Source organism: Rhinolophus hipposideros (genome assembly GCF_964194185.1).
Source record: "Rhinolophus hipposideros genome assembly, chromosome: 10".
In the NCBI taxonomy this organism is placed as follows: Eukaryota; Metazoa; Chordata; class Mammalia; order Chiroptera; family Rhinolophidae; genus Rhinolophus; species Rhinolophus hipposideros.
The window spans coordinates 7,189,918-7,215,760 of record NC_138056.1 but is presented as its reverse complement, the minus strand read 5'-3'; the positions used below and the strand labels follow the sequence as shown (position 1 = coordinate 7,215,760).

The 25,843-nt window shown below is 56.0% G+C and overlaps 2 protein-coding genes across 6 annotated transcripts in view; one reads left to right on the top strand and one right to left on the bottom strand.

The window, feature by feature from the left end:
• MACROD1 (mono-ADP ribosylhydrolase 1) overlaps positions 1-25,843 on the bottom strand; it is a 138,580-nt gene that overhangs the window by 88,164 nt on the left and 24,573 nt on the right. The gene's annotated exons all lie outside the window — the stretch shown is intronic.
• FLRT1 (fibronectin leucine rich transmembrane protein 1) lies at positions 161-10,774 on the top strand. The gene is made up of 2 exons (XM_081064472.1): positions 161-300; positions 8,067-10,774. The coding sequence occupies exon 2, from the start codon at positions 8,116-8,118 to the stop codon at positions 10,138-10,140; it is 2,025 nt and encodes a 674-aa protein (XP_080920598.1). The 5' UTR covers positions 161-300; positions 8,067-8,115; the 3' UTR covers positions 10,141-10,774.

The following is a 25,843-nucleotide window of genomic DNA, read 5'->3' as shown; positions in this document are numbered from 1 at the left end:
TGCAGGCCCCACGTTTCGGGAGAGAGGCCAGCAGTGCACAAGGCCTGGGGCGCGGAGGGTGCCCCCCACCCGCAGCCACGTCTGACGGCGAGGAGCCCAGCAGAGCAAGCACAGGACCCCTTCCCTGCACCCCGGGGCATCCCCAGCGCCTCCCAGCTTCCTAGGTCTGCAGTCTGCACCCTAAGTGCCACGGCCACTGGCCGCAATGTGAGCACGGCCCAGGCCCCCTGGACCTGAGCACAGCATCCAGACCAGTGACCCCAGCAAGACCCAGCCGGCTCCAGAGCTGCAGTGAAGGAGGTAAGGTGGGCGGCGAAGGGCTCCAGTGGCAGGAAGGCCCAGAGGCTCCTTGTGCCCAGAGGGCATACGTGGCTCGAGACAGCTGGAGCTGTCCCTTCCCGGGCTGGGTGGCACTGGGGCCTCACGGAGCTCCCCAGGTCTGCAGCTCTATCCCATCCACCCCTCACGTGACATTCAGGCAACTAGAGGGTTCTGCTTGCCAGGGGAGGGGACATTTGCTATGTGGTGGCCCCCAGGCTGCTGGGCTGTACTCCAGGGCGCATGGTCCCAGAGTTTAGCGGAGTGGACTTTCACAGAGTAAACTGCTGCACCCCACCCATCACGCCGGGCCCCTTGTCCTCGGAGGAAGGTCTCACTCTGAGTTATGTGCAAAGGGGTCAGCAATGAGGTCTTAGGGAGGAAGGACCTTTGGTGACCTCAGCCCTGGCCAGGAGGACTCAGAGTAGGGTTGATCCAAAGCCACCAGCCAAGGCCCTGCTCCTGTTGGCCTTGGGGCATCATCTGTTCTGGCTTCCAGTTCAGCCCTTTTGTTGGTGAGAGTGGTATGTGGGGCCCAGAGAAGGGCAGGGAGTGCCCTAAGGTCACACAGCAGGCCGTGAGTGCTCCCTCTAAGACAACATTAAAGGAACTGCCAGGGTTGGGTCCAGTGAGGGGCAGGGTCCTGCCTGGGGCTGAGGCCCAGTCCTCTCAGGCTCCCCAGAAGCAAGGAGGGAGGGCTTGGACCTCCCCAAACACAAATCCCAGGCAACTAGGAGCGAAGGCAGTACCCTGGGCCAGGCAGGGAAGCCCCAATTCATTACCAAGATGGAAAATGACACTTCCCTGTGCGCTTCCCTGAGAGGGGGGCTGATTTATGACTGCACCCGGGCTGGGACATTCGTCAGCGCCGCCCGGCATGAACGCGTCTGCAGGGGCACTAATAGCGTGTTATTAGCCACCGGCGTGAAAGATGCCCTGCAGATGGACTATTTGCTGTTATTTATTAGAAAGGCACCAGCCCGGTAGCAGTGCCCCTGCCCGCTGGCCTCTCCACTCACCTGCCACTTGTCCCTACTCTCCTCCCAGGCCCTAGAAGAGGTTGAGGGCTCATTCCTGGGGCTGAGGCCATGCTGGAGGGAGTAGCCAGTTATGGTTCCCCAGGCTTACACCCGAAATATTCATGGAAAATCTGCTCAGTGGCCAGCTCTGCCTCAAAATTGGGCTGTGGGGCCAGTCAGATATGGGTTGGCGCCCTGGCCCTCCAGTTGTGAGAGGTGTGACCTTGGGCACGTCCCTTCCCCTCCCTGAGTGTGCTCCCCTCTGTGCACTGGGGCCATGGGCTCCAGAGGGCAGTGGCCAGCAGGAAAGGACAAGAGGTTGTGAAGGGCCCAGCATACAGCAGGCACTCAGGCTGAGCAGCTACGCAGCGCCAGAGGGGCTGCAGACCCACTGGTGGGGGGCCCTGCTTCTGCCAGACACTGTCCATCATCACATGCCATGCCAACCTCGGGAAAGGGTTTGAGCTCAGTGCCAAGGCCGGAGGAGGCGGGCGGGGAGAGTGCTGTCTGAGGCGGGCTGTTCGCTATGCCCTGGGCCAGGCCTTCCTGCTCTGGCCTTGAGTTTTTCCTCCTTTATAAAAAGTGGGTGATCTCTGAGATCCTCTCCCTCCCTGAGTCCAGGGGCCTGCGCAGGCTGTACTACCCTGTACGTTTCTGTGGGGGTGGGAGGGAAGGGACCATCTCTAAGAAAGTGGGGCCAGCCTCTGATGCCTTGAGGCGGGCCTGCAGCTGGGCAGTGCCAGGCTGACTACCCCATAGCAGAGGAGATGGGTGAGGACAGCAGGGGTCTTCCCGGAGTTGCTACCTCCCAGGCTGGGGAGGCCCCACCGGGCAGCTGAGAGGATCAGGTAAGAGCACTAGACAGTAGTCCAAGGTCTGGATTTGTGTCCGGCTCCTGCACCACCCACTCAACAATTCAGACGAGTCCGTTCGCCTCTCTGGGCCACCATGGTAAGGGAGCGGGCTTATTGTTATCTCCTGGGGTGGGGCTGAAGGAAGGCCAGCTTCCCTCTTCTCTCCTGCTGCCCAGTCCTGACATTCAGATTCTGGGGCCTCCCTTTTGGCTCCGTTCGTTCGTTCGTTCGTTCATTCATTCATCATGTTTATGAGCACCTCCTACCAGGCTCCATGCTAGGCTGATCAACAAGATAGCACATATCGTGACTCCCAGGAGTTTACCTTCTAGAGGGAGGGGTTGGACACCTGACTCGTGATAAATAAATAGGAGGATCCCCCCCAGCATCAGGGCCCCCCACCCCCAGCTCTAAGCCTGTGCTTTATTATAAGTAAGTATCTCCAGCCCGTCTTTCTGTCTTTCTGGGTAACCCTGCTCTCTCGGCCCCTGGCTGCCAGGATCCCGCTGGCTGGGGGGGGGGGGGGACCCCTGCCTGCCCTGTTCTCTGGGGCTGTCCTTCCTCTGTGGTGCCCTTCCTCCTGGCCCTCCAGAATAAAAGTCCTCAGGCCTGTCTGCTACCTTCTGAAATTCCCCAGCCTCTCCTTTTTCCTTCCCAAAAGGAATTACGTCTCAGCCTAGGCACCTTTACTAAAAATGCACACAAACGAAAATATCAGGTGCAGAAACATCTTATTAAATAATGCAGGCAGAGAAAGACACAAAATTACACGTGTCTCTCTCATTTCCCCCGCTCCTGGCCCTGAACAGTTTAATATCAAACACTATTATCAATATAATTAACCTCCTAAGACCCGATTTGAAAGTCTTGGTTTTTAAGGTGATTTGCATCCCCCGAAGTTCAGGATATCTGGGCAGCAGGCACCGCCCAGACAGCCTACAAGGGGAGGTGAGATGGAGGTACATTTTTAGTGGATTTGCATACCTGCCTGCAATTACTGCCAGTGATAACTGCTGATGCATAATGCATGCAGCATGAAATTAGAAAAATAATTAACTTTCGGTTTTAAAAGAATCCCCACCCCCACCCCCCACCCCCCATGCATTACAAGTTCTCAATGGCACCAGTAGACAGACCAAGAGTAAAGTTGTGTAGCAGGGTTAGAAGGGCCTGAGGGCCGTGGCGTGCAGCCCCCAGCTTGTTGCTCTCGCTCTGACAGTCCAGCTCGATGGGATCTGGGGAGGATACCAGGGCAGAGCGCCAGAAGGCCTAGCGTCTCCAACAGGGAGCTGCCTCTACCCAGTTGGTGGATATTTACAGATCTTACTTAGCACCTACTACCACCAGTCAAGTGGGTATGGTAGCAGAGCCAGGCATGGACTCAGCCTTGTGGAGGGTCAGGGCAAGCTTCATGGAGGGGATGTCTAAGCTGAGGCCTGGGGAGGAGTAGAAGCTGGCCTGGCAAGGCCCAAACAGGGAAGGGTATGTTGATGTCCAAGGAGCGGAACAGCACGTGCAAAGGCCCAGAGGGAGCACAAGGGAGCGTGGGGCCTCAGGAACCAGGGGTGGGCTGTGTCTCAGAATTCCAGGAGGCCCAACCCACTCACACCCCCTCCCTGGGCCCATGCCCTTGATGAGGGAGGGGCTGGAACAAGCTGGGGCCACACAGGAGGGGCTTGGTGCTGCTGGGCCAGCTCTGTGGGTCCAGATGTAGGGTCAGTACTTCCACCCTAGCTTAGGGGGAGGGGATGCCCAGTGTGAGGTGGGGAGGACCCAGGGTCACAGCTATGGACAGAGAGTCCTGCCAGGAAGCGGCATGGCCTACAGGCTCCCAGTCTACCCTGGAGGCACCGCAGGGGCAGAGGAGTGAAGAAGGAGCAGGGGAGTGAGAAAGGGGCCACGGAGAGCAGAGGAAAGCGACAAGCAGTTAACACAGAACCTAGGCCAATGTGCCTAGAGCAGTTGGAGAATTACAGCAGATTGTCAACCTCATGCGTATGTCATATACAGGTGGCATCTGAAAGGGGGTACTTCACACATATTATTTCATTGAATCCTAACTAGTAAGTTCCTCTGTAAGGGGAATTATTGTGACCACATTCATAGCTGAGAAATCTGAAGCTCAGAAAGGGAAAGTAACTTGCTCAAGATCACACAGCCTGGAAGTGGCAGAGGCAGGACTCAAACCCAGGTTTCTCTGTCCTGGAAGATGGCGGGAGCTAGTGACTAATGGAGAATGCCAAGAACGATGCCCCAGGTACGCTCTCAGCTAACAGGGGTCAAGATACCTCCAGTGGGAGACCCTCACTGCTCCCCGCCCCCATTCCCCCACGCCATACCAAGAATCTTGCTGTCAGGCATGGAGCTGACACCATGCTGAAGTCGGCAGGATTCGTGCAACAAGTGACCCCGTAAAAGACGGGCGACTTACCAGGTTTAATTTTACAGCCACATAAACCATCAAACACACAACAAGAGAATAAAAAGCCTGCCTGGCACCCGGGCAATTAATGGGCTCCTCCGGCAAGGCGTGCTCCTTCCTCCCCACCCCAGGCCCTGCCTTGCTTTTCCGGAGCCAGAGGCTCAGCATTGGAGGCCTTGAGGAAGGGGTGGCAGGGGAGACTTGAGCCAAGATGGATGAGACCCACAGACAGAGGAACGGAAAGGCCTTGGGTCCCTGCCTCCCAAGTGCTTCTTGGTTATCCATCAGGCATCTCTGAAAGGTGCAATTTACACTGTATTATGATGCCAGGGCCTCTGGAGGCTGAGGGCTGTGGCCGTGAGCTGAGCAAGCACCGGGAACTGATGTCCATGCCAGAGAAGGCAGTGGCTGGCCTTGCCTTTGGCCTTAACAAGCCTGCCCCTGCTCAGGACACTGGCCGGGAAAGGCCGAGCCCAGGAGCCACCCACTTCTTTGTGCCAGGACTCAGCGTTGACAGACCAAGGCGAGTGTGCCTCTGGCCTTTTGCTGGGGGCCCAGGCAGAGGCTCTCCTGGGTTTGGACTTGATCCCTGAGACTGAGACGAGGTGGCCTTTGGGCAGGCCTGCACCTGTCTGGCCCTGACTCTGCTCACAAGCAGCTTGAGACAGCACCTGCAGGCTCTATAACCTTCGTGGTTCTGACTCCTGGCAGAGGAAGGCGCAGAGAGACGTGCAGCTGTGACCCTGGACAGGCCCGAGCCATAGGCTGCTCGGCTGTATAACAGGACAGAGGACCGTGTGATTGTGACAGGCGGGCACAGGTTCAAACACGTGCCTGTGAAGGGGGTGGGGGGTGAGGCCCGGCTGGAGGGATCCTGCTCATACCTGGGTTCATCCCTGTCCTCTGAAGGCCAGCACGCCTAGAGCTGCACAACCATCCCCTGCTTTGAGCCTGTGTGCCCTGTCGTCTGGGCCAGTGTCCTTCCCAGTCCCAGATATAAGGAGGGTGGGGGAGTCAGTGGTCAGATAAAGGCCAGGTAACCTGGTATGCTCATATTCCACCTGGACCGTACGAGACGACTCTCAATGCCGCTGAGGGCAGGGCCGGGCTGGCTAGCAGGGTGCAAGGCTCTGTACAGGAGATGAGCAGAGGAACGGCCAGGGTGCCTGGTCAGGGAAACAGAGATGACACCCCAGTCGGCAGAGGGCAGGGAGCTCAGTGTGCAGGAAGCAAAGACCAACTCCACAGTCCAAGGGACAGGTGTGAATGGGCTGGACTGGGGGCAGAGCTCTGAGGCAGCAGGCAAGTGACCCCAGTACCTCAGGGCAATGGGTGCTGGTGGGAAGGGGCCTGAGTGTTGGGCTCAGCCTCATCAGCCCCCTTCCCTGGCTTCCCCTTCTGGGTCCAGGCGCAGACGCCACGCGCCCTTCCCTCTTGCTCTCACTTGCTTCCAGCCAGGCGTCCTTGGACAGCCCCTGACCTGCCTTGGGTCTACCTCATGGACAAAGCTTTGTGCCGCAAAGAGGCCCTGAGCGAGGTTAGTGCGTTAGCCAGGAGCAAAGCCTGTGCTCTCCGGAAGACTTGGAGCTGCGGGCTGGGCAAGGCCCCCGTAAATGCAAATGGGACATGAGTGTGCGGAGCAAGCTGGTGCTCCCGCTTTTTCAGTCCCTTCCGGGCTTGGGTGGTCACTGATGCCAAGCCACACCAGGCCGGCATGGCCCGTGGTCCCCACCCTCCAGCACCTGAAATGTAGTTAGGGACATTAAAATACCAGTCACCAAACAGTGCGACCTGCAGCCCACAGACATGCAGCGAGGGCTGTGAGCCTAGAGGTCAAGATTCTGGCCTAGGTTCCTCCTCACCACCTCTCACTGGTCTTGAGTAAGTTCACATCTCCGAGCTTCAGTTTTCTCATCTGTTAAATGGGAATAAGAAGGGCTCTGACCTCATGTTTGCTGGGAGGATTAAATGACTTAAGTGTTCATAAAGCTCTAGGCAAGATCTTTATTATCGTGTGACCTACTGTCCCACCAGAATGGACTGCTAAGTGTCTAAAACAGGCTGGCTCACGGTAGGTGTTCAGTAAAGGTCTGTTGGATGGCTGGATGGATGAGTGGGGGATGGATGGAAGCATGGACGGAGCAGAAGAAAGCTTTATCTGGCATCAGGAAACCTAGCAAAGGAAGGGGACATTAGAGCCTGATCCTGAAGGATGAAGAGTAGTTTGCTAGATGGGGAGGAACAGTCCTGGAATAGAGAGAGAGAAGGAAGAAAGGTTTGACATGGTTGAGAAATGGAGACGCTTGGTCCCTCGGGCATGGGAGTGAGGCCCCCACTGACTCCTCTGGCAAGCAGTGCCGATTCTGCTTTGCACATCAGGGCTGCCCTCCAGGCGGGAGCCTCGGCTCAGACTCCAAGAGGCCATTGTGTCCCAACTGAAAAGCCTTCGTGAATCTAGAATTATATAGCAGACCTTTGCCGGCTGCATGAAGACACCTTCCCCACTGAGGTTGAAAGATAATTTCTCTTTAATTGATTTTTTTTACCACTATGAACAGTAAAATAATACGAGAAAAATCTATGCTGCAATTTTTCCATTTGTGAAAACTGAAATTACACCTGCAAGCAATTCCCTCAGAGCATGGACCCCTCCCTCCTTTTATTTGTCTCATTTCTTTAAATGCAAGAAAACAGATACATATATTTTTCAAAATAGCTGAAAGTTTCGTGATTTGAAAAGGGGGCAAGGTGTGTAATCATTTCCCACATGACACGGAATACAGAGCTAGGGAGGGCACCTCTGATGAAAAGAGATTTCTGTAAATACACGAGAAAGCAGTTCTGTCGACACCTTCTTCTTCTGTCTATAAAATGCACGAGTGACAAACAGGACATGTTTTAACACCCGACAATGAAGCTCCCCGCTCTCCACTGCTCACAAGTGACGACGCTGGCAGCTTCTTTTTTGCAGGTTCTAGTGATGCCCCCCCTTTCGAGCTCGCAGGCCTCCCAGAAGCAACCCTTCCCTTCAAACCCTGGGTCTAAGCCAGACAGGGATGTGTGTCCCCTGTTCCAGTGAGAAATGGATCCATAAAACATACCCTAAATCCAACCCATCGACATTGACCAGCCACTTTTAGCATTAGCTGTAAAGACTGGCTTAACGTGAGATCTTGAAAGAAGAAACGGAAACTGCGGCGTGGCTCTCACTAAATTAACCCCACCCGAGGCACAGAATCCTGCTCCAGGGCAGCGTCTTTGCTTCTGATGAGATTTAGAGTCCGACCTCGGCCCGAGCGATCACGTATGATGTAAAATTGGCACAGAGAGGGCCCTGGTGCGTGCGCCTGGAGGCTTGACCTATGCCCTGTGACCCCGACTGCAGCAACCTCTTGGTGGCAGACAGGGGCACCGCGAATCACTCTCACCGCACGTGTCTTGTGCTCCTTGCAGGTGTTGAGGCCCCAAATCAGGTGAGACCCGACTTTCCCAGCCATCCACCATGGTGGTGGCACACCCCACCGCCACCACCACCACCACGCCTGCCGCCACTGTCACGGCCACCGTCGTGATGACCACGGCCACCATGGACCTGCGGGACTGGCTGTTTCTCTGCTACGGGCTTATCGCCTTCCTGACGGAGGTCATCGACAGCACCACCTGCCCCTCGGTGTGCCGCTGTGACAATGGCTTCATCTACTGCAACGACCGGGGACTCACCTCCATCCCCGCCGACATCCCCGACGATGCCACCACCCTGTACCTACAGAACAACGAGATCAACAACGCGGGCATCCCCCAGGACCTCAAGACCAAGGTCAACGTGCACGTCATCTACCTGTATGAGAACAACCTGGACGAGTTCCCCGTCAACCTGCCCCGCTCCCTGCGGGAGCTGCACCTGCAGGACAACAATGTGCGAGCCATCGCCAGGGACTCGCTGGCCCGCGTCCCGCTGCTGGAGAAGCTGCACCTGGACGACAACTCCGTGTCCACCGTCAGCATCGAGGAGGACGCCTTCGCCGACAGCAGGCGGCTCAAGCTGCTCTTCCTCAGCCGGAACCACCTGAGCAGCATCCCCTCGGGGCTGCCCCGCACGCTGGAGGAGCTGCGGCTGGACGACAACCGCATCTCCACCATCCCGCTGCACGCCTTCAAGGGCCTGGACAGCCTGAGGCGCCTGGTGCTGGACGGCAACCTGCTGGCCAACCCACGCATCGCCGACGACACCTTCAGCCGCCTGCACAACCTCACCGAGCTCTCGCTGGTGCGCAATTCGCTGGCCGCCCCGCCCCTCAACCTGCCCAGCGCCCACCTGCAGAAGCTCTACCTGCAGGACAACGCCATCAGCCACATCCCCTACAACACGCTGGCCAAGATGCATGAGCTGGAGCGCCTGGACCTGTCCAACAACAACCTCACCACGCTGCCCCGCGGCCTATTCGACGACCTGGAGAACCTGGCCCAGCTGCTGCTGCGGAACAACCCCTGGTTCTGCGGCTGTAACCTCGTGTGGCTGCGGGACTGGGTGAAGGCAAGGGCGGCCGTAGTCAACGTTCGAGGCCTCATGTGCCAGGGCCCCGAGAAGGTCCGGGGCATGGCCATCAAGGACATCACCAGTGAGATGGACGAGTGCTTTGACACCGGGTCGCAGGGTGGGGCCGCCAACACCGCTGCCAAGACCACGGCCGGCAACCACGCGTCTGCCACCACACCCCAGGGCTCACTCTTCACCCTCAAGGCCAAGAGGCCGGGACTGCGCCTCCCTGACTCCAACCTTGACTACCCCATGGCCACGGGCGACGGCGCCAAGACCCTGGTTATCCACGTGAAGCCCCTGACGGCAGACTCCATCCACATCACATGGAAGGCCACACTCCCCGCCTCCTCCTTCCGGCTCAGCTGGCTGCGCCTGGGCCACAGCCCGGCCGTGGGCTCCATCACGGAGACCCTGGTGCAAGGGGACAAGACAGAGTACTTGCTGACGGCCCTGGAGCCCAAGTCCACCTATATCATCTGCATGGTCACCATGGAGACTGGCAACACCTACGTGGCCAACGAGACACCCGTGTGTGCCAAGGCAGAGACAGCGGACAGCTACGGAACCACCACCACGCTCAACCAAGAGCAGAATGCCAACCCCATGGCCGGCCTGCCCCTGGCGGGCATCATTGGTGGTGCCGTGGCCCTCGTCTTCCTCTTCCTGATACTGGGGGCCATCTGCTGGTACGTGCACCGAGCCAGCGAGCTGCTGACACGGGAGCGGGCCTACAACCGGGGCAGTCGGAAAAAGGACGACTATGTGGAGTCGGGGACCAAGAAGGATAATTCCATCCTGGAAATCCGAGGCCCCGGGCTGCAAATGCTGCCCATTAACCCTTACGGCACCAAAGAGGAGTACGTGGTCCACACCATCTTCCCCTCCAATGGCAGCAGCCTCTGCAAGGGCACGCACACCATCGGCTACGGCACCACCCGGGGCTACCGTGACGGCGGCATCCCTGACATAGACTATTCCTACACATGAGGGCCCGCTGGGTATGCCCGCCCCAGCTCCCGCCTCCTCCCGATGTGGCGACCCCATGGCTTTGCCCAGCCTGCTGCCGTCCGACAGAGCAGGGGAAAGAAACTCCACGACAACTTTCCCAGCAAAAAGCAGTTTGGGGAGGGTTGACAATTTTCTAGAACACCACAGTGAAAAAAAAAATTTTTTTTTAAAGAATAGAAAGCAGGAGAAGTATTTGACGTTATACCAAATTATGCCAGTTGGGGAGGGAAGAACTAAAAATAATATTGCAGTAAGGGTTGGGTCGGGGTTTTTTCTTTTCCTGAACTGGAAAGATACTACCTGTACAACGTCTGTGTACGCCTCATGCTCTGTTCAGGACCGTCATAAAAGGACCGTCAGAGAGAAGCAGCTGATACGCGAAGCCCCCACGCAGCTCTCACTGCCGCCTGCTCGCTGGCAAAGACGTGATAGAAGATTTTCAGGCTCCTCACAAAGGAGAGGGGGAAGAAAAGATCTTTTGCTATGGAGATATTGTCCTGAAATCTCTTCCCTGGTTCTTTCCACACCATTTCCCTTCCAGATTTTCAGAAATATTGCGTCTTTCCTTGCATTCTTTGAACAATGATATAGCCAATTAAAAAACAAACTTTCTTTTTCCTATCCTGAGACCCTCTTCAATTCCATGCCCCATACTCTGTGGAAGTCCCATGGAAGCTGTGGCTTTCCCGGCCACTTGGAGAGGCAACTATCTACCTGTCTGTCTCTATCTATGTCATGTCTAAATACAGACGGTAGATAGAGCCACACAGATGGTCCTTACAGTACTTCTTGGGTCAGTTGATACCATTTCCTGAGACAATAGAGTTGCGAAAACATTGTTTTCTCCTAGCAATCATTGAGTAAGTAGACATAGTGTGTTGGGGATGGGAGTGGGGTGGGGGACGACGCTGTTCCTAAAGGTGGAGGTGTGTCTGTCCTGGACAGGTGGCTGGGGGACCCTGGGCAAGGGGTACTTTCAGTTCGATCCTATCTCAGGTTGGCCAGAGCTGAGCCACACTCCTTTCTAATGATATGGAGAAACTTCTTTTGACTGCCAGTGTCCTCATCTCCCCCCCCCCCCCGCCCCACATTCAGTCACTCAGTAGCGACTTTCTCTTTGCTCTATGCTGCCTCCTGGGACAGGTGGTTGGCACAGGGATGGGTTTGGGGTTTTGTTTTGTGTTAATATCAGCTGATTAGGCCTAATGGTTTCCATGGCTGCTCAAACAAAGCCCAGAAAAAGACATGAAAATTCTCAGAAAAGCCCTGGCAGCCAGCACCCCCAAATACAGAACACTCAGCATGCCCACCCTTGGGTGGGTCTGGAGATGGAAGCCCAGATCACCCTCCGAACGTGCCAGCCTCCAAAAGGGTACTGACCCGAGCCCTCAGAAGAGTAAAGATTTTATTTCCTCCCTCTGGAGTCAACACCGTCATCATTTATCCACTGACAGAACAGTGTGACGAGCCACGAGATTACAACAATGATGAAACAATGAGAGCAAATCTGGAAAGAAGAGAGGAGAGGGGCCTGGGGTTTGGGTATCTCCTGCGTCCCAGCACTCGGGGGACCCCGGTCACCATCCATCAACGTGCCACCTGTCCAGCACCCAGCAAGAGCCATGTCAAAGGAGAGATGCTGGTCTGAGGACAGGGAGGACGAGAAGAGGTCCAGCTCCTGACAGCGGTGTTTTCAAAAGGCCTCAACTGCTTTGACAAAAGCCAAAGGCGGGAGGACAAGACTAAACAGCAGTCGGGGGCTGACAGGCCTGGGGCTGGCCACCCACAGGACATGAGAAGATGCTACTGGCAGCCTTCAGTGAATGGGGCGGTTTGAAAGGAATGGGCACAACAGCTGCATGAGAGCAGTGGAGAAGAGACACGGGCTCTCCATGGCCTGGCCAAAGGGACAGTCTCACCAAATGGAGACTCCCAACTCTCGAGCCCCAGGGAGAGGCCAAGGGGCATGGACCTATCTCATTCTAAAACAAGCCTTTTCTCCCTTTTCCCACTTGAATCATTTTCTCATACCGTGAGGTCAGGAGAGAAATTTTTCCCAGCCTTAATTTCATGTCTGTGTAAAGATGGCCCTCCCTTTGGCCTGCAGTGGCCCCAGACACAGGTCCGTTCCCGGCAGCTCAGGGAGGAGAGGGTGCCCCAGGGTGTGTGGGGCATTGGCTGGGGCACAGAAGTCCGAGGTCTCTGCTGTTTCTGAAAAGAGGGCCCCTCCCTCAAGGCACCACTCCTGCCTTCTGTCAGTGTCCCAGGAAAATGAGTCCCGGGCCACCGCACCACTGGCCCCCAAGTCCCCACTGCCCACATGCTTGGTTCCCAAGCGCACTCTAGGTCCTCCTTTCTCCTTTCTCCTTTCCCCATGACAGGCAGAGGTCAGATCATCCCCGTAGAGAGTATGAAGGCATTTGGGGAACAGCAGGGGGCCCGATGCAGAGGGCTGTGGGGGAGAACCTTGCCACCAGTGCCCTCCAAGACCAGGCCCAGGGATGAGCTTTCCTCCCCAGAGCATAAAGCAGGCCCAGGCAGGATGACACTGGTCACCAGCTCCCGGCTGCTGCACTAACTGAGCTCAGGCAGGGCTCACAAGGGGTTGCAGAGCCAAGCCCCGCCCGCCTCCTCCACCAGTGTAGGCACAAAGGACAGTGGGCACTCGCCCAGCTAGGGCCCTGGGACCGGCTCTCACCTTTTCTGCCCTAAGCATCCCGACATCTTCCCAGCATCCTTTCTGAGAGCAGGCTCCCAAATGTCTGTGATCCCAAGCCTAGAAGTGGGCCTGAAGGTCTTACTCTGAAACCCCGTCCCCTCCTGGTCCAGCTCTTCCGAGCTGGCCACAGAACACGAGGAGAAAGATGATGTTCCAGGATGTACCCAGCCTCCCCCACGCCGGACGCACGTGAGGACACAGGGCCCATGAGGCAAGTCCAGGGCCTGGGCCACCACTTCCGTGTGGAGTCTCCCTTCTGTGGGCAGCCATCCTGACCCTTGCGGCCTCTAACTAGTCAGAACAGCCTCATTGGCCTCAGCATTGATGAGTGTATTTTGCGGCCTTTAAGGCAGATTTAAAGTTTTTGTGTGTGTTTTTTTAAAAAGCCCACAATAGGTCTTTGGTTAAGTGGTTTACCCTTCGTGGTAATTAGATGTAGTGATTGGGATCTCTTTTCTATTACATGGCAATTTTTCTTTAAATTTCCCCTTGGGGAAAAAAAAAAGAAAGAGAAAGCAAGGAAGGAGAGAAGGCAGCAAGGCCAGGCGAGTCATTTGCATTTTGCGAATGAGGCCTCTTGTAAAGCTCAGCTCAGGCGTGGGGCCCAATGTATGGAATGCTTAAGAGATTACTAAGAATAAAATCTATTAATTAGTCATACTCAATTCCACAGACATGATGTGCATCAAAAGCTTCTTTTCTTCCCTTTTCTCCTTCCCGCTTCCTGCAGCCTCCCGCGGAAGCGTCTCCTCCATCTTCTCCTCTAAATTGGCTCCAGCTTCCTGGATCGCCTCCATGGTAACATGGCGCCCAGTGGCTGACTAGGGGGCCTCCCCACCCAGGGCAGGAGCTGGGACCCTGGCTTCTTCCCGCTCTGGGTGACGCTACCAGGGGAGGTGATAGCAGCTGGGAAGATGGCAGTGGCTGGGGGGGCCCAGGCTTCCCCACCCAAAGCCTACAGGCCATGCTGCCTTGTGCCTCTTCTCCCTCCCTTGAGGGGTACAGGGAGGCCTACCAGACCCAACAATGGAGAGGCTGAGGCCAGGCAGAGAGTGAAGAAGGAGCAGGGAGGGTTCCCAGATGAGTGCAGGAAAAGTGTTTTGCGAATCCACGGCCTCTGTTTAGCCTTCTGTAAAGTAGGGGAGTCAGGGTTTAGCTTCACCCAGAAAAGCTGGGTGCTCCAGAGGCCAAGTGCTCCTCCCCTCCACTGATTCTGGAAAGTTCTAGTTGGTCCAATGCAGGTGACGGAGGCCCAGAGCAGGAGGGACAGGACAAGTGAGGAATCCCTATGGATCTGTGAGGCCTGACTGGGGCCTGAAGAAGGGGCTGGCAGCGTGCCCGGGACTGCATCTGAGCCTCCCTCCTTCATGCTGGGAGCCAGGGAGTGAGGGGAGGACACTACCACCCCTCCCAATGGCGGCTCAAGTCCCAAAGCCAATCCCAAAGCTACTCCAGAAACCTGCGACCTGCTGAACATGCCAGGGAGAAGGACAGGGCATCTGAGGCTTGGGCCTATGGAAAAAAAGTACCAGGAAAACTGGATGCAGCAGGCAGGGAGAGATGGAGCTGGGCAGCTGCTGAAAGGAGGGTCTGTGCCCCCCAAGGACCCAGCCAATGTGAGCGCCCATGTCCCCTCCTGCACTCAAATCAGTGCAAGTGACAGGCGGCGGACGCCTGGGGCTGGATTGGCAGGAGTTGAGTGCTAACAAGCAATTCGCAGCCCTACACAGACCTTCCAGAATGCAGACAGAGGGGGCATCCATTTTTCCTAAGGAGGGATAAAAAGGCTCAAAAATGCAAATCATTAGCATTTACAACCAAGCGAGTCTGCTAAATTGATTAGGAGAGATTAAACTCCTTGGAAGTGAAGGGAAAGGGGGATTTTTTCAAGTTTTATGAACCTGCCCCCAGTGGCCTAGTGCAAAGCACACATTTTCCGGCTCGGGCTGCCCCGTTGCAAGCTCCCCAGGAAGCTGGTCTGTGAGGGCTGAGACCACATAGGCCAGAGCACTCGGGGGTACACTGGGCTAGATGGGGCTCACTGCCCTTGAGGAAAGCAGTTCTGCCTCCATCATGGGGCTTGTGCTTGGGACTCTGGGACAGGGCAGGTTACTTGGTCTACACAGGTCATTCAGACCCCAGCCCCAGCAGAGACCCTACTCTTGCCCTTCAGATTCCGTTTGCCTTCAAGGGTCACAAGTGAGGGGAAGTGGCTGGTTCAGTCACTTAGAGTAGGACTCGAGCCATGAGCTCTTCTGCTTCCTTTCTGTTCCAGGGTCGGGCTGTCTCTGACCCATTCCCTGCAGTCAGTAAAAGGGGAGTGGGGTCAACTGTGAAGGGAAAACTGAAGGGCAGGGAAGAGAAACTCTGGCCCAGAAAAGGAATCAGACAATGAGCTCTCCGTCACTACGTCATTCAAGCCCTTGATAGGGATATGGCAGATATTTTCCAGCCGAAGCCAAGGCCTGGTTCTTTGACTAGAGGATCCTGGTTCCCACCCTACTGTTTCATCTCCCAGGACCCTATAAGGAAGATATCAAGAGATGATCGCAGTGCCGCTCAAAATGACCAGTGTGCCCTGAAAATCCCAGGGTGGGGCCGTCCCACAGCCAGGCCACCCAGCCTCGTCAGAGCTGCTTGTGGCACCAGAGATGCCGCAAATTCCCATCCTCAATGTCCAAAAGGCACAGAGAGAGGAAGTGCACACATGCGCCACGCCATCCCGGAGTCTGGACAGGGAGATGGCGGGGAGGTGACCACCCACTCAGGCTGGCTTGCCAGGGGCCACTTCTGGGGCGTGGGGCTCTGGGTCCTGGCTGTCTCCTGGGCCTGCTCTAGGTGCCAGGGCCGCTGCCCCACCGAGCTTCGCCGTCCCCCCGGCCCTTTTCCCAACTCAACACACTTGATACTGGCAGCTCCACGCATCCGCCCAGCCAGGTTGATGGCTGCCTGGGGCACTGTTCACTCTGCCTTTTTAAGCATTTGCCATTTCTTTTGAAATGTTCCAAGTACTTGCCTGAAAAATCCACATTTGCTTCTTTAAAAACACTCACAAAAAGATTCCCCAGGCTCTTGATTCCTCCTCTGTCTACTTTCTCCTTCTACCTTTGCATTTTTAATGCTTTGTTTTCTCTGGTTTTGTAAATTCCATTATCACTGGGATCAGGCCCACTTTCCACCATAAATGGGATTTGCAGGTATCCCAGACGCCCGAGGCCATAGGGGCAAAACCTTCTTTTCTCCCATCAGCGCAGCAGAGCCTGGGGCAGCTCCTGCCATGCTCCCCCTGACCAGTCATTCCCCTTCCACCACTTGTTACTGAAGTGCCGGCTTATGCAGGGAGGGCAATGTAGGCCAACTGAAGGCACAGGGTGCCCTGCAGGGGGCTCACATGGACCCGACTTCCTCGTAAAGCCAGCCCGAGGCTTTGTGGGCACCATAGCCGCCAGCGTGCTCGGGCCCGTCCTTCCCACACCCACTCACACTGCCCTCCACACCTGAAAGCCCAAAAGGCCGAGCCTGGAGCGTCCCTGCAGGAAGGTCTTTGCTGTCACTGCCCCTAAATCTCTTTTACAGCTGTCAGGATGGACAGCCACTTGGGCAAGATGACAGGTCCCCAAGCTCCTCTGTGCTGGGTCACTGAGCCCAGCACGGCACTTGGCACACGGTGCTCAGTCGTCTCTTCTCTAACCCTCCGCTGGCCTCCTTGCCCACCCTGCTTGCTGTCTGCCCCCACGGCTCAGCGCAAAGGGCCCAGGCAGGTGTTGTCAATGGCTTTCCTCCCGTCCTGCACCTGGTCTGCTGGCAGCCTGGCACAGGGAGGCGCTCCCTCTCTGAAGCATCTCATTCAGCTCTCCCTTGGACCCACCGATCACCAGCTGTGAGCTTGATGGGGAAATCCAGCCACTCAGCGAGATCCGGTGGCTGGCCTGCGGGACTCAGTTTCCTCTCTCCAAGCAGAGCCTCAGGTGGGTGACAAAGGACAGAGAATGGGATGTCCTGCCTTGTCTGACCACCCTGTCAAGAGTCCCCACACCCTGAGTCAACCACCTGGAGGAACTAACCAGGCTTTATCTTTAAGACAGAGAAAAACAAATGCAACATGAACCGACAATCAAAGCCACAGTGGACACGGGCTGCCACACACTCATATCCCTGAAGCTGGGAGGTCCAGAGTACGTCTTACCTCTCCTGTTCGCAGGACAGGCTTGCAGAGTGGCCCAGAGACCACCCACCTCTGACTGGTCCAGTTTTTGAAAGGTTCTGGGTACCCCGGAGGAAGACACAAAACCCTGAAACTAGCCTTAGCCTTTTTTACCCATCCAAACCACCACCTGCCAGAAGGCCCGCGGCCTCACTAAGAAGCCCACCCAGCTTCCAGGGCCTGGCGCTGGGCTGCAGTGTGTGGGGGGGTTTCTTTGGACGGAGGACCGTGGTGCCTTCCAGCTCATAGAGATGCCGAGAGCCATGGGGAGGAATCTGGACGGCCCAGCATCGGAGGTCTGTCATCTGAGAGGGAGAGATTGTGTGGAAGGTTGGGAGAGGCTACAGGTTGTGAACACAGGCGAGCCAGAGAGAGGGTGCAGTTGTGTGATTCTGCAGACTGGAGCGGCCGACGCCTGCTAAATAGGAATGTCACCAGGCAGGTGTGAACAGGGAGGCAATGGGAAAAAGTATAAACTCAGAGAAACCCCACGCATACGCACTGCAGAGTGAATGTTTTTTAAGAGCCACCAACAGCAGCCTTTCCTGACGGTAAAGGTTGTTTGTATGGCATTTGGTATTGTTACAAACTGGGCTCAGCGGTGCTTTGTTCAGTCATCTATTCCCGGTGAGCTGAGGAGGAGGAAGCCTGGGAGGGGGCCTCAGCCAGACCCTGGAGAAGGGGTGGGTCCCTCTGCTACAGAAGGCGGGGTACCCGGCCAGCCAAGGGCACAGGGGAGCGCAGGCCTGGTGTCTCACAAGCCTATGACCAAGGTCCCTTCTGCCATCTGAGGGATCCCTGCCCAGGCACCCCCCTCTTCCCCTGAGCCCCTGCCCTTCCTCACCTGTAGAATCAGCCCCATGAGGCCACTTGGCTGCATGCTCCTTGTCTTTTATCCTTTTTCTCTGAAGGGCAAAGTAATCTTGGGGGCCTAAGGGATGGGACCACTCCCACTGCTGCCTGCTGCCACGTGAGACCCGGCTGGCTGACCGGGCCTGGCTCCCGGCCCACCTGCCTCACTCCCAACCTCACCACTAGATAGGGGATTTTGGAAAACGAAACACACAAACACCCACGATGGCCACAACACAAACCAAAGTGCACTGCGAACCACCCTCGGCCTCCTTCTTGTAGGTGCCTTGAAACTTCAATGTTGAGATGAATGTGATGAACTATTTAGTCCTATTTTCTGTTTGTCTGTTTTCATATAAAATGTCCAAGTCCACTTTCCTTGTCCTTTCTTGAAATAAATAGATTTAACTTTTACAGTCATCTCGCTACTGACTCTTGGCTTGGGGCCCAGCATGCCAGGGCCGGCGTCTGTCGCACACACACTCAGCCACCTACACCCCATCCCCAGGCTTCGCTCCCAAGGGACCGCTCCGCTGCCAGGTCCACTGGCCCAGAGGTGGCGGCCAGAGGGGAGGCGGGGAGAGACTCTGAGTTAGTAAGTTCCCCAGGGCACCATCGGAACCAAAATAATGATTCTGCTCCAAGACAGAGAGGGACCTCTGACCCCATCCCACAGGCCCCAAGAAAGGCGGACAGCCAGCTAAAGGCAAACTCCGAGAGGGTCTCCACGTAGAGACGTATTAACAGAAGCTGTGGATTATCCCATAAGAGGCCCAGGCACCCATGTGGTCACTCAGATAAGACTGGAACTGTACAGGAGTTGGGGATACGTGCCATTCCTCCACCCGGTAAACACTTGCCTGGGTTCCCCCCATTAGATGCCCCTCGTCCCCTAGATGTACCCACTGAATTCACAACTCCCTAGGCCTTATCTGATATCTCAGATAAGGAAAGGAAAAAATAATTCTCCATGAGAACAATAGCAGTTTCTACTAAATTTAACATAAAATAAGAACTCATTATTTCTGTCTTAGATCTGATTTTACGTCTGGATACGGGTTAACGAGTTTTTCCTTATATTCCAAGAAAGCAAAGTTATTTCTCCACGTGCCTTGGTGCTGGGTAGCCTGTCAGGCAGGGCGCTCTGACCCCACAGGCACCCTTCTCTCCCCTCACCTCTCATCCTCACCTCCCACGCCCTGGGGGCAGGAGCCAGCCCAGAGGGACCATTGTAAGCAGCAGCACCTGAGGTGATCCCCCCCGGAGCGCCCAGCACACAGTAGGTGCTCAGGAGGACTGCCCCACTCTTCCTCACTTGAGACCCTTGCACCAGGGCTGCCAAGGGATCTTTCAAGAACACAGTCATCCAACCAGTCAGTAGGTGTTTACTCAGGGCCTACTATGTGCTGGGGTTGGGGCTGAGGCGTCTTTCCTGCCTCATGGAAGGCATGGAAGGAGAGACGGGGGCCCTGCCTTATAGTCGGGGGTGGGGCGGCACTCCGGAGATGAGGAAGACTTGGAGGGCGGGGGAGCGTCCCCGCACACCGCGGGTCAGAGCCCTGAGGCCCCGGGCAGAAAGGCCGAGTCTGACGAAGCCTCCCTGTGGCAGGTACCACTTACCCGGTAAACTTACAGGACCCACCCACTGGCCCAGCCTCCGGCCACACCACCCAGGCCCGCCAGCTGATCTCTCGGCCACGCCCTTGAAGGCCCAAGGGCAGGAGGACTGGGGGGGTTGGGGGAGCAAGAGGCAGACAGGCCTGCTCCCAGCTGGCCTCACCCTCTACATACTGGCTGGAGTGCACAAACCAGGGCGTCCCTGGGGCTCTCCCCAAGCCAGGGCAGGAGGACTGGTTTCCCAAACTGTATTCCTCAGCCCCTAGAACTAATAGAGGTTCTGCCAGGAAGGGTTCACAGTCACATGCATCTGGGAAGCACTGGACTAATGCCACTGCCGTCCGGGAGGGCTCCTCAGGCAGGGCCTTGGAGGCCCTTGGAACTAGTTTAGACAGACGAGCTCCAGCACTTACTCCCTGTGCCTCAGTTTCCACCTCTGTAGAACGCATGCTTAATAAGAGATCACTGCTCTTAAGAGGTCTGACAGTTAAGTTTGAGAACTCATCCTAGAAAAGGTGCTACACACCTCATTACTGAATATCACTACGGTCACTTTCGACGTACTCCCCTTGGGAAGCTAGGCACTGACGCCAGCGCCTAGTCCATGCTTCAAAGCAATTTTGGAACTCTTTCTGGAATGGCCATCAGAGCTGTCATCGTATTACCCTTGATATCTTGAATGTCATCAAAATGTCTTCCTTTCAATATCTCCTTTATCTTCAGATAAAGAAAGAAGTCACTGGGGGCCAGGTCAGGTGAGTAGAGAGGGTATTCCGATACAGTTATTTGTTTACTGGCTAAAAACTCCCTCACAGACAGTGCCGTGTGAGCTGGTGCATTGTTGTGATGCAAGAGCCATGAATTGTTGGTGAAAAGTTCAGGTCGTTTTCGTCTAACTTTTTCACACAGCCTTTCAGCACTTCGAACAGTAAACTCGGTTAACTGTTTGTCCCGTTGGTACAAATCCATAATGAATAATCCCTCTGATATCAAAAAAGGTTAGCTACATCGGTGTAGTAAGTTCGAACTTACTTGACAGACCTCGTACTTCTACCATCATGACAACACCGAGCCTGCTAACATGTGCTAGCCTTTCTGGGTTTCCCTCCACTTGTCCAGGGAGTGTAGGCCCCCATCCCTGCACACCCAGCATCCCTGGTCCTCAGGCACGATGGCAAGCACTGAACTGGCCGGCATTTCTTGCAAGGAGGCCCATGTGTCTCAGCAGAACTCTGAGGTCAGGACAGCAAAGTGCTCCCAGGTCTAGCACAGAGGAGAGGTGTCCCGGGGGGCTGGGGCCTATTCCCCAAACCATCCCGACCACACTCAAGATCTGTGGCCTGCTCTCCAAATCCTGCCAGGGAGGATCACAGCCTGACACAAGCTTCCAGCTTCAGGAGGTCAGGGAGTGGGGGGCGAGGAGGAATCTTGGGTTTTAATAAGTGCCCATGGGGAATTAGAGGCCCAGACAAGGTTGGGCCACACAAGAGGGACTCAATAGAACCCCTGAGAGAGTTTCCAGGATCTGTATTTGTGGCCAATGGAATTAAGACACTGCAAACGTAACTGACCCTTTCTGAAAAGGAGCAGGTGGCTGACAGGTAGCGAGCCCCACCTCATCCTCAAAGGACTGCCAATAGAGCTGGCCAGTCCCTCAAAGGCACATGAGTTCTGTGAGGTAGAAGGAACCAATGAACCTGTAGTGCCTCGGTCTCCCTACCATGTCTTCAGATGGACCCCAGGAGACGGGTCGTCTCCCTGCAAACCTGGGACCCTCCCTGCTGCAGCTCCTGCTGTGCTGTACTCCAACCAAGCAGCTTCCGGCCCTTTCCTTCACCAAGAAATCTCAGGACTTGCATATCACTGTGGTTACAGACAGGTGCGGGGTAAGACCCCAAATGGCTACGCTGCAGCCAAGGGGTACCCCAAAGCCCAGGGCCCCTGCTTCTTGTATTCAACTCTGCCTGCTTGGTCAGTCAGGACTAAAAGTTCGTTCAAGTGGGAGAAAGAGTGGGTGGCTGCTATCCCCTGTACCTAGACCCCACTCTTACCTGGCAACCACCTGGTTCCAGAAGCTTCCTTTCCCTTGCCCCCACTTCCCAGGAGGAGTCTCTGGCTTCACCAAGCAGCCTAGAGAAGAGGTGATCAAATCTGGGAAGGTTCTAATACCCCAAACCGCAACCCCCCGAATTCTGTGGCCTGTTCTTAGTGCTCAGCCTGGGAGGTCCCAGAAGGATCTGAGGTCACTCAGCCAGCCCTAAAGGCTGCCTCAGTAGGTCTGAGTGGAACTTGCTCGTCCACTTTCAGGTGCCCCAAACCAAATGTGCTCCCGGCCCACTGGCCATGTCCCCTTCCCTCCTCCACAGCCCTCATCCTCTTGTCAGCACCTGCTGCCTCCATGTCAGGCTCCTCTGAAGGACCCTCTGCTTCCGAGGCTCAGTAAGTAGGCTCTCTTGAGCTGCTAACTGACAGCACAAATGAAATCCCGGTGCTCCTCCCTCAGAGATTTACAGGGGAAGTGAAATCTTATTTGCACTGCTGCCAAGCCTGGGACGCGATGAAATTATGCTTCGAGAAGAGACCTGGCCAGCTTCTCACAGAAGCGGCTGCATCGGAGATGGGCTTATTAAAAGCCACAGTGGCCACATTTCAACCTGTTTCAGGTGTTAAGTAATTTACTGCCACCCAGAATTCAGTGGTAGGTTTTTATCATTTTTATTTCCATGATGCAGGTGAGTGCCCCCCAGAGGTCCCTGCACAGGGAACTGCAGGTCTAAATGCTTGCTGCCTCCCAGCACTGCAGAGGGAAAAGAGGAGCAGGAGTCTGGGAGGGGGGCGAGGATGGGGGCTGAGTGGCAGCAGATGGCCCGGCTCTCCCCAGGGTTACACCAGGCTTGGCCAAAAGCCCAAAAATGACAGGCAGGGGAGGTTCTAATACCCCATCCCATATTTGGGGGACTAGTGATGCCCCCAAGACTGCAGGTTTTTCCCAAAGGCAGAAATAGTATGAGCGCTGTGAAAGCAGAGACTACCTCTGTCTCAGGACCTGACTGCCAACCACAGAATCAACAAGTCTTTAGTGAGCACATACTGTGTGCCAGGCCCTGCTCAGATGGGGGACACAGCAGTGAATAGGGACCCCAAAGATCCCTGCCCTCACGTTGTGCTGTTAAATGTTGAATAAATATTTGTGGTTGGTTGACTGAAATCTCCGAGAGGCAAACCAGCTCTTGGAAGAAAAGACACTGACGTGGGAGACACCAGTCGGGGGGGTGGGGGGGGTGTGAGGAGACAACTCACTTTACTGAGCATCTGCCCCGTGCCAGTCACTGTCGCAGCCCTTGAAGCAGGGACCTCCCCCTGTCACAGACGAGGAGGCACAGAGCTTTTAGGTGCCAGTACCCGGTGCCTTTCATTGCTCTGGAGAAGTGTGGTAAGGGGCCCAGGCTCTGTCTTTCCCCTTCCCTGACCCACCAAACTCCTGGGGAATGCACAGCCTCCCACTTACAGAAAGCTAGGGGCAAGGAGCCATGCGGTCTCGGACTCACAGACACAAAGGGTCGCTTCTCAGCAGTGCCGGGCCCAGAGCTGTTTGGTACCTGCCAACATTGGGGGATTAAGCCTATTACGGAGGCTCCGGGGCGCTAATCCAACGCCCTTTCTGTCGCCCCATTTCTCTACCTGTTTTCAGATACTCCAGGAAGACCAAGGGGAATCTTCAAAGTCCAGGCTGAGCCAAGAACAGAAATTCTTTAATTAGCTTTCCCTTGGACCGGGGCCTGGCGAATGGATCAGTGGTGAGGGGGAGGAAAAAGGGAACAGGGTCCTCCCTAAAGCTAAGATTACATACTGGGGGTGACAGGCTGAGGGGCCATCGCGGGTCCCCAAGCAGGCCCTCTCCGGTCAGCGGCTCCCCAGGGGCTGGCAGATGGAACCTGTCACCAGGAAGACACGGGACATGTGCTCTCAACGAGTCTGCGGTCCCCGGGAAGCTGGCGCAGTGAGACGCTTGGCACAGCTGGGCTGTGCGCCTGGGTGTCCTAATGAGTGCGCTTCCTTCCACGTGGCTGCCCAGATCTGAACCTTCGTAATCAGGGCAGATTTCCTAAAGGGACACCCATCTGTGAGAGGCAAGGTAGTGCGGCCCGATGGCTCCAGGCACCAGACATCTGTCACCATGTCCCACACTCACTTATCCCCATTTTCATGCAAGCAAACTGAGGCCTAGACCTAAGAAGCTTGCCCAAGGCCATGGTGACATGACGTAGCATTGCAACCAGGTCTTTCCAGGCTGGTCCCACAGCCCTGAGTCCTGGCCCATGAGGCCTCATGAAAAGGCCTAACTGGGAGTCTGTGAGCCTGGAGGGAAAGGCATAGAGGAGCTCCCACCAGAAAATGTGGGGAAGTAGGCCTCCCAGGCAAGCCTCCTCCAGGAAGCCTTCCCTGACCTGCCCACCAAGGCACTTACACACCCAGTGCTGTAACCCTGTTGTCTCCACGATGCAGCCAGTGCCTTTCAGAGGCAGAGACTGGGTCTTTCTCATTTCACACTCTCTGAAAGAAGGAAGGATCTGCAGCCACCTCAGCCTGGGAAGCCTGACTGGAAGAGAGGAGCCTGGGCCCTGGGGGCAGGATGACAAGGAGGGAACCGGAGAGGAGGCTGCCCAGGACCCCAGGAGCTGAGCTCCAGGCTAGCGTCTCCCTCAGGTCCAGGCTCTCCTGCTGGTTGGCTTTGCTCAGGAAGGTACAAGAGAGGTAGGCTGGTCGGAGGACAATTCAAGAACTCAGAGACCCAGATTCCTGGGGTCTGAAGCTGTTTAAAGTATGACTTGTGCTCCCCCCAGCCCCAACAAAAGTAGTTCTGCTCTGCTGTGCTCTGGCCACGCTGGGCTCTGAAAATAAGGGCTGCCCTTGGGGGCAGGCAGAGAAAGGGCCTCTGGGGCCCCCAGCCTCCCTCTGGCGTCCCTGCTCCTGGTGCAGCAACCTGATCCTCGCCCAGGGCTCCACCTTGGGCCCATCTGGGATGCTCCCCCTGGCTCCCCCTTCCTGACCCTCCAGGCAAGACTGCCCAGGGTCAGGTCATTACAGGCGACTGCGAAGCTCCCTCAGGTGTCCCAGCTGCCTGTGCCACATCTCCCTTGCTCCTGGCTGCAGCTCCAGCATCAGCAGCTGCTGAATGAACGAACACAAAGCTGAACGAACAACTGTGCCATGGAGCACGCAGGAGGGAAGGTTAACCCAGGTCAGGAAAGGTTCTTGGAGGAGACAACATTCAAGTTGGGACCCTGGAGCATGACCAGAGTCAGCCAAGTGCCAACGGGAGGAAAGGATGAAACCCAGAGTCACCGCAGAGCAGCAGGAAGCAGCATCCACCCCGAGGCCAGGCCCAGAAAGACCATGGCCGCAGCCAAGGAAGTGCGTGGACTCCCAGGGCAGTGGGCAAGGCCAGGGCAAGCAAGGGACACGAAGGCGGGGGCGGTGGCCTTGCCAAGACTTACTGTGAGCAGAGAGGCATTCTAGGTGTTTTCTGGCATAAAGCAAGTATGTCCAAGCACCTACTGTGTGACGGATTGGTCAAGCCGCTGGGGGTGAGCCGGGAAAGCGCCCGCCTCCCTCTGCGCCTGCGTGCAGCAGTGCTTCCAGCCTCGCCAGCGAGAAGAATGATGTCTCTTATTTCAATTAGCCTTTTCTTGATTACTAGCGAAGGTCTGCATCTTTTCACTTGTTTACTGGCCATTTGTTTTTCTCCTTCCGGGAATTGCCTGTCCATATCTTTTGCCCATTTTTCTTATTGATTTGTGAGAGCTCTTCGCATATTAAGAGAGGAGTAGAGAAGCAGCCTTCTCCTGGGGCAGACCCTCAGGGCCTCCCTCCAGGGTCCTCAGTCCCAGGAAAGGGAGAAGGATCTGCGTGCATTTCTGAGTGCTCCCACTGAACCTCTACACCCCCACCCAGCTCCCAACAGTCAACTCTGCCAGAAGATGAAGCACCTTCTGCAGGTGGGAGTCCCGGCCAGGCCTGCGTCTCATCTAGCAAAACCCAGAGGGCTTATTTTTTACTTCTGTGTGGCTGGCAGGGTGCCTCCGATGGCACCCGAGGGAAGCCAGCGGTGTCGCTGGGCATCTACTAGGAGGAAGGGATGATTTTCACCATCCCAGGCCAATTCAGTTGGGACCATCTGACAAAAAAGGCAGGTCCCAAAGCCCCAGGCTGACTCTCCCACCAGAATGCCAGGACCCCTCTGTCACACACCATGCCTGCCCCCTGCTTCTAGCTATGATGGGCCCTAA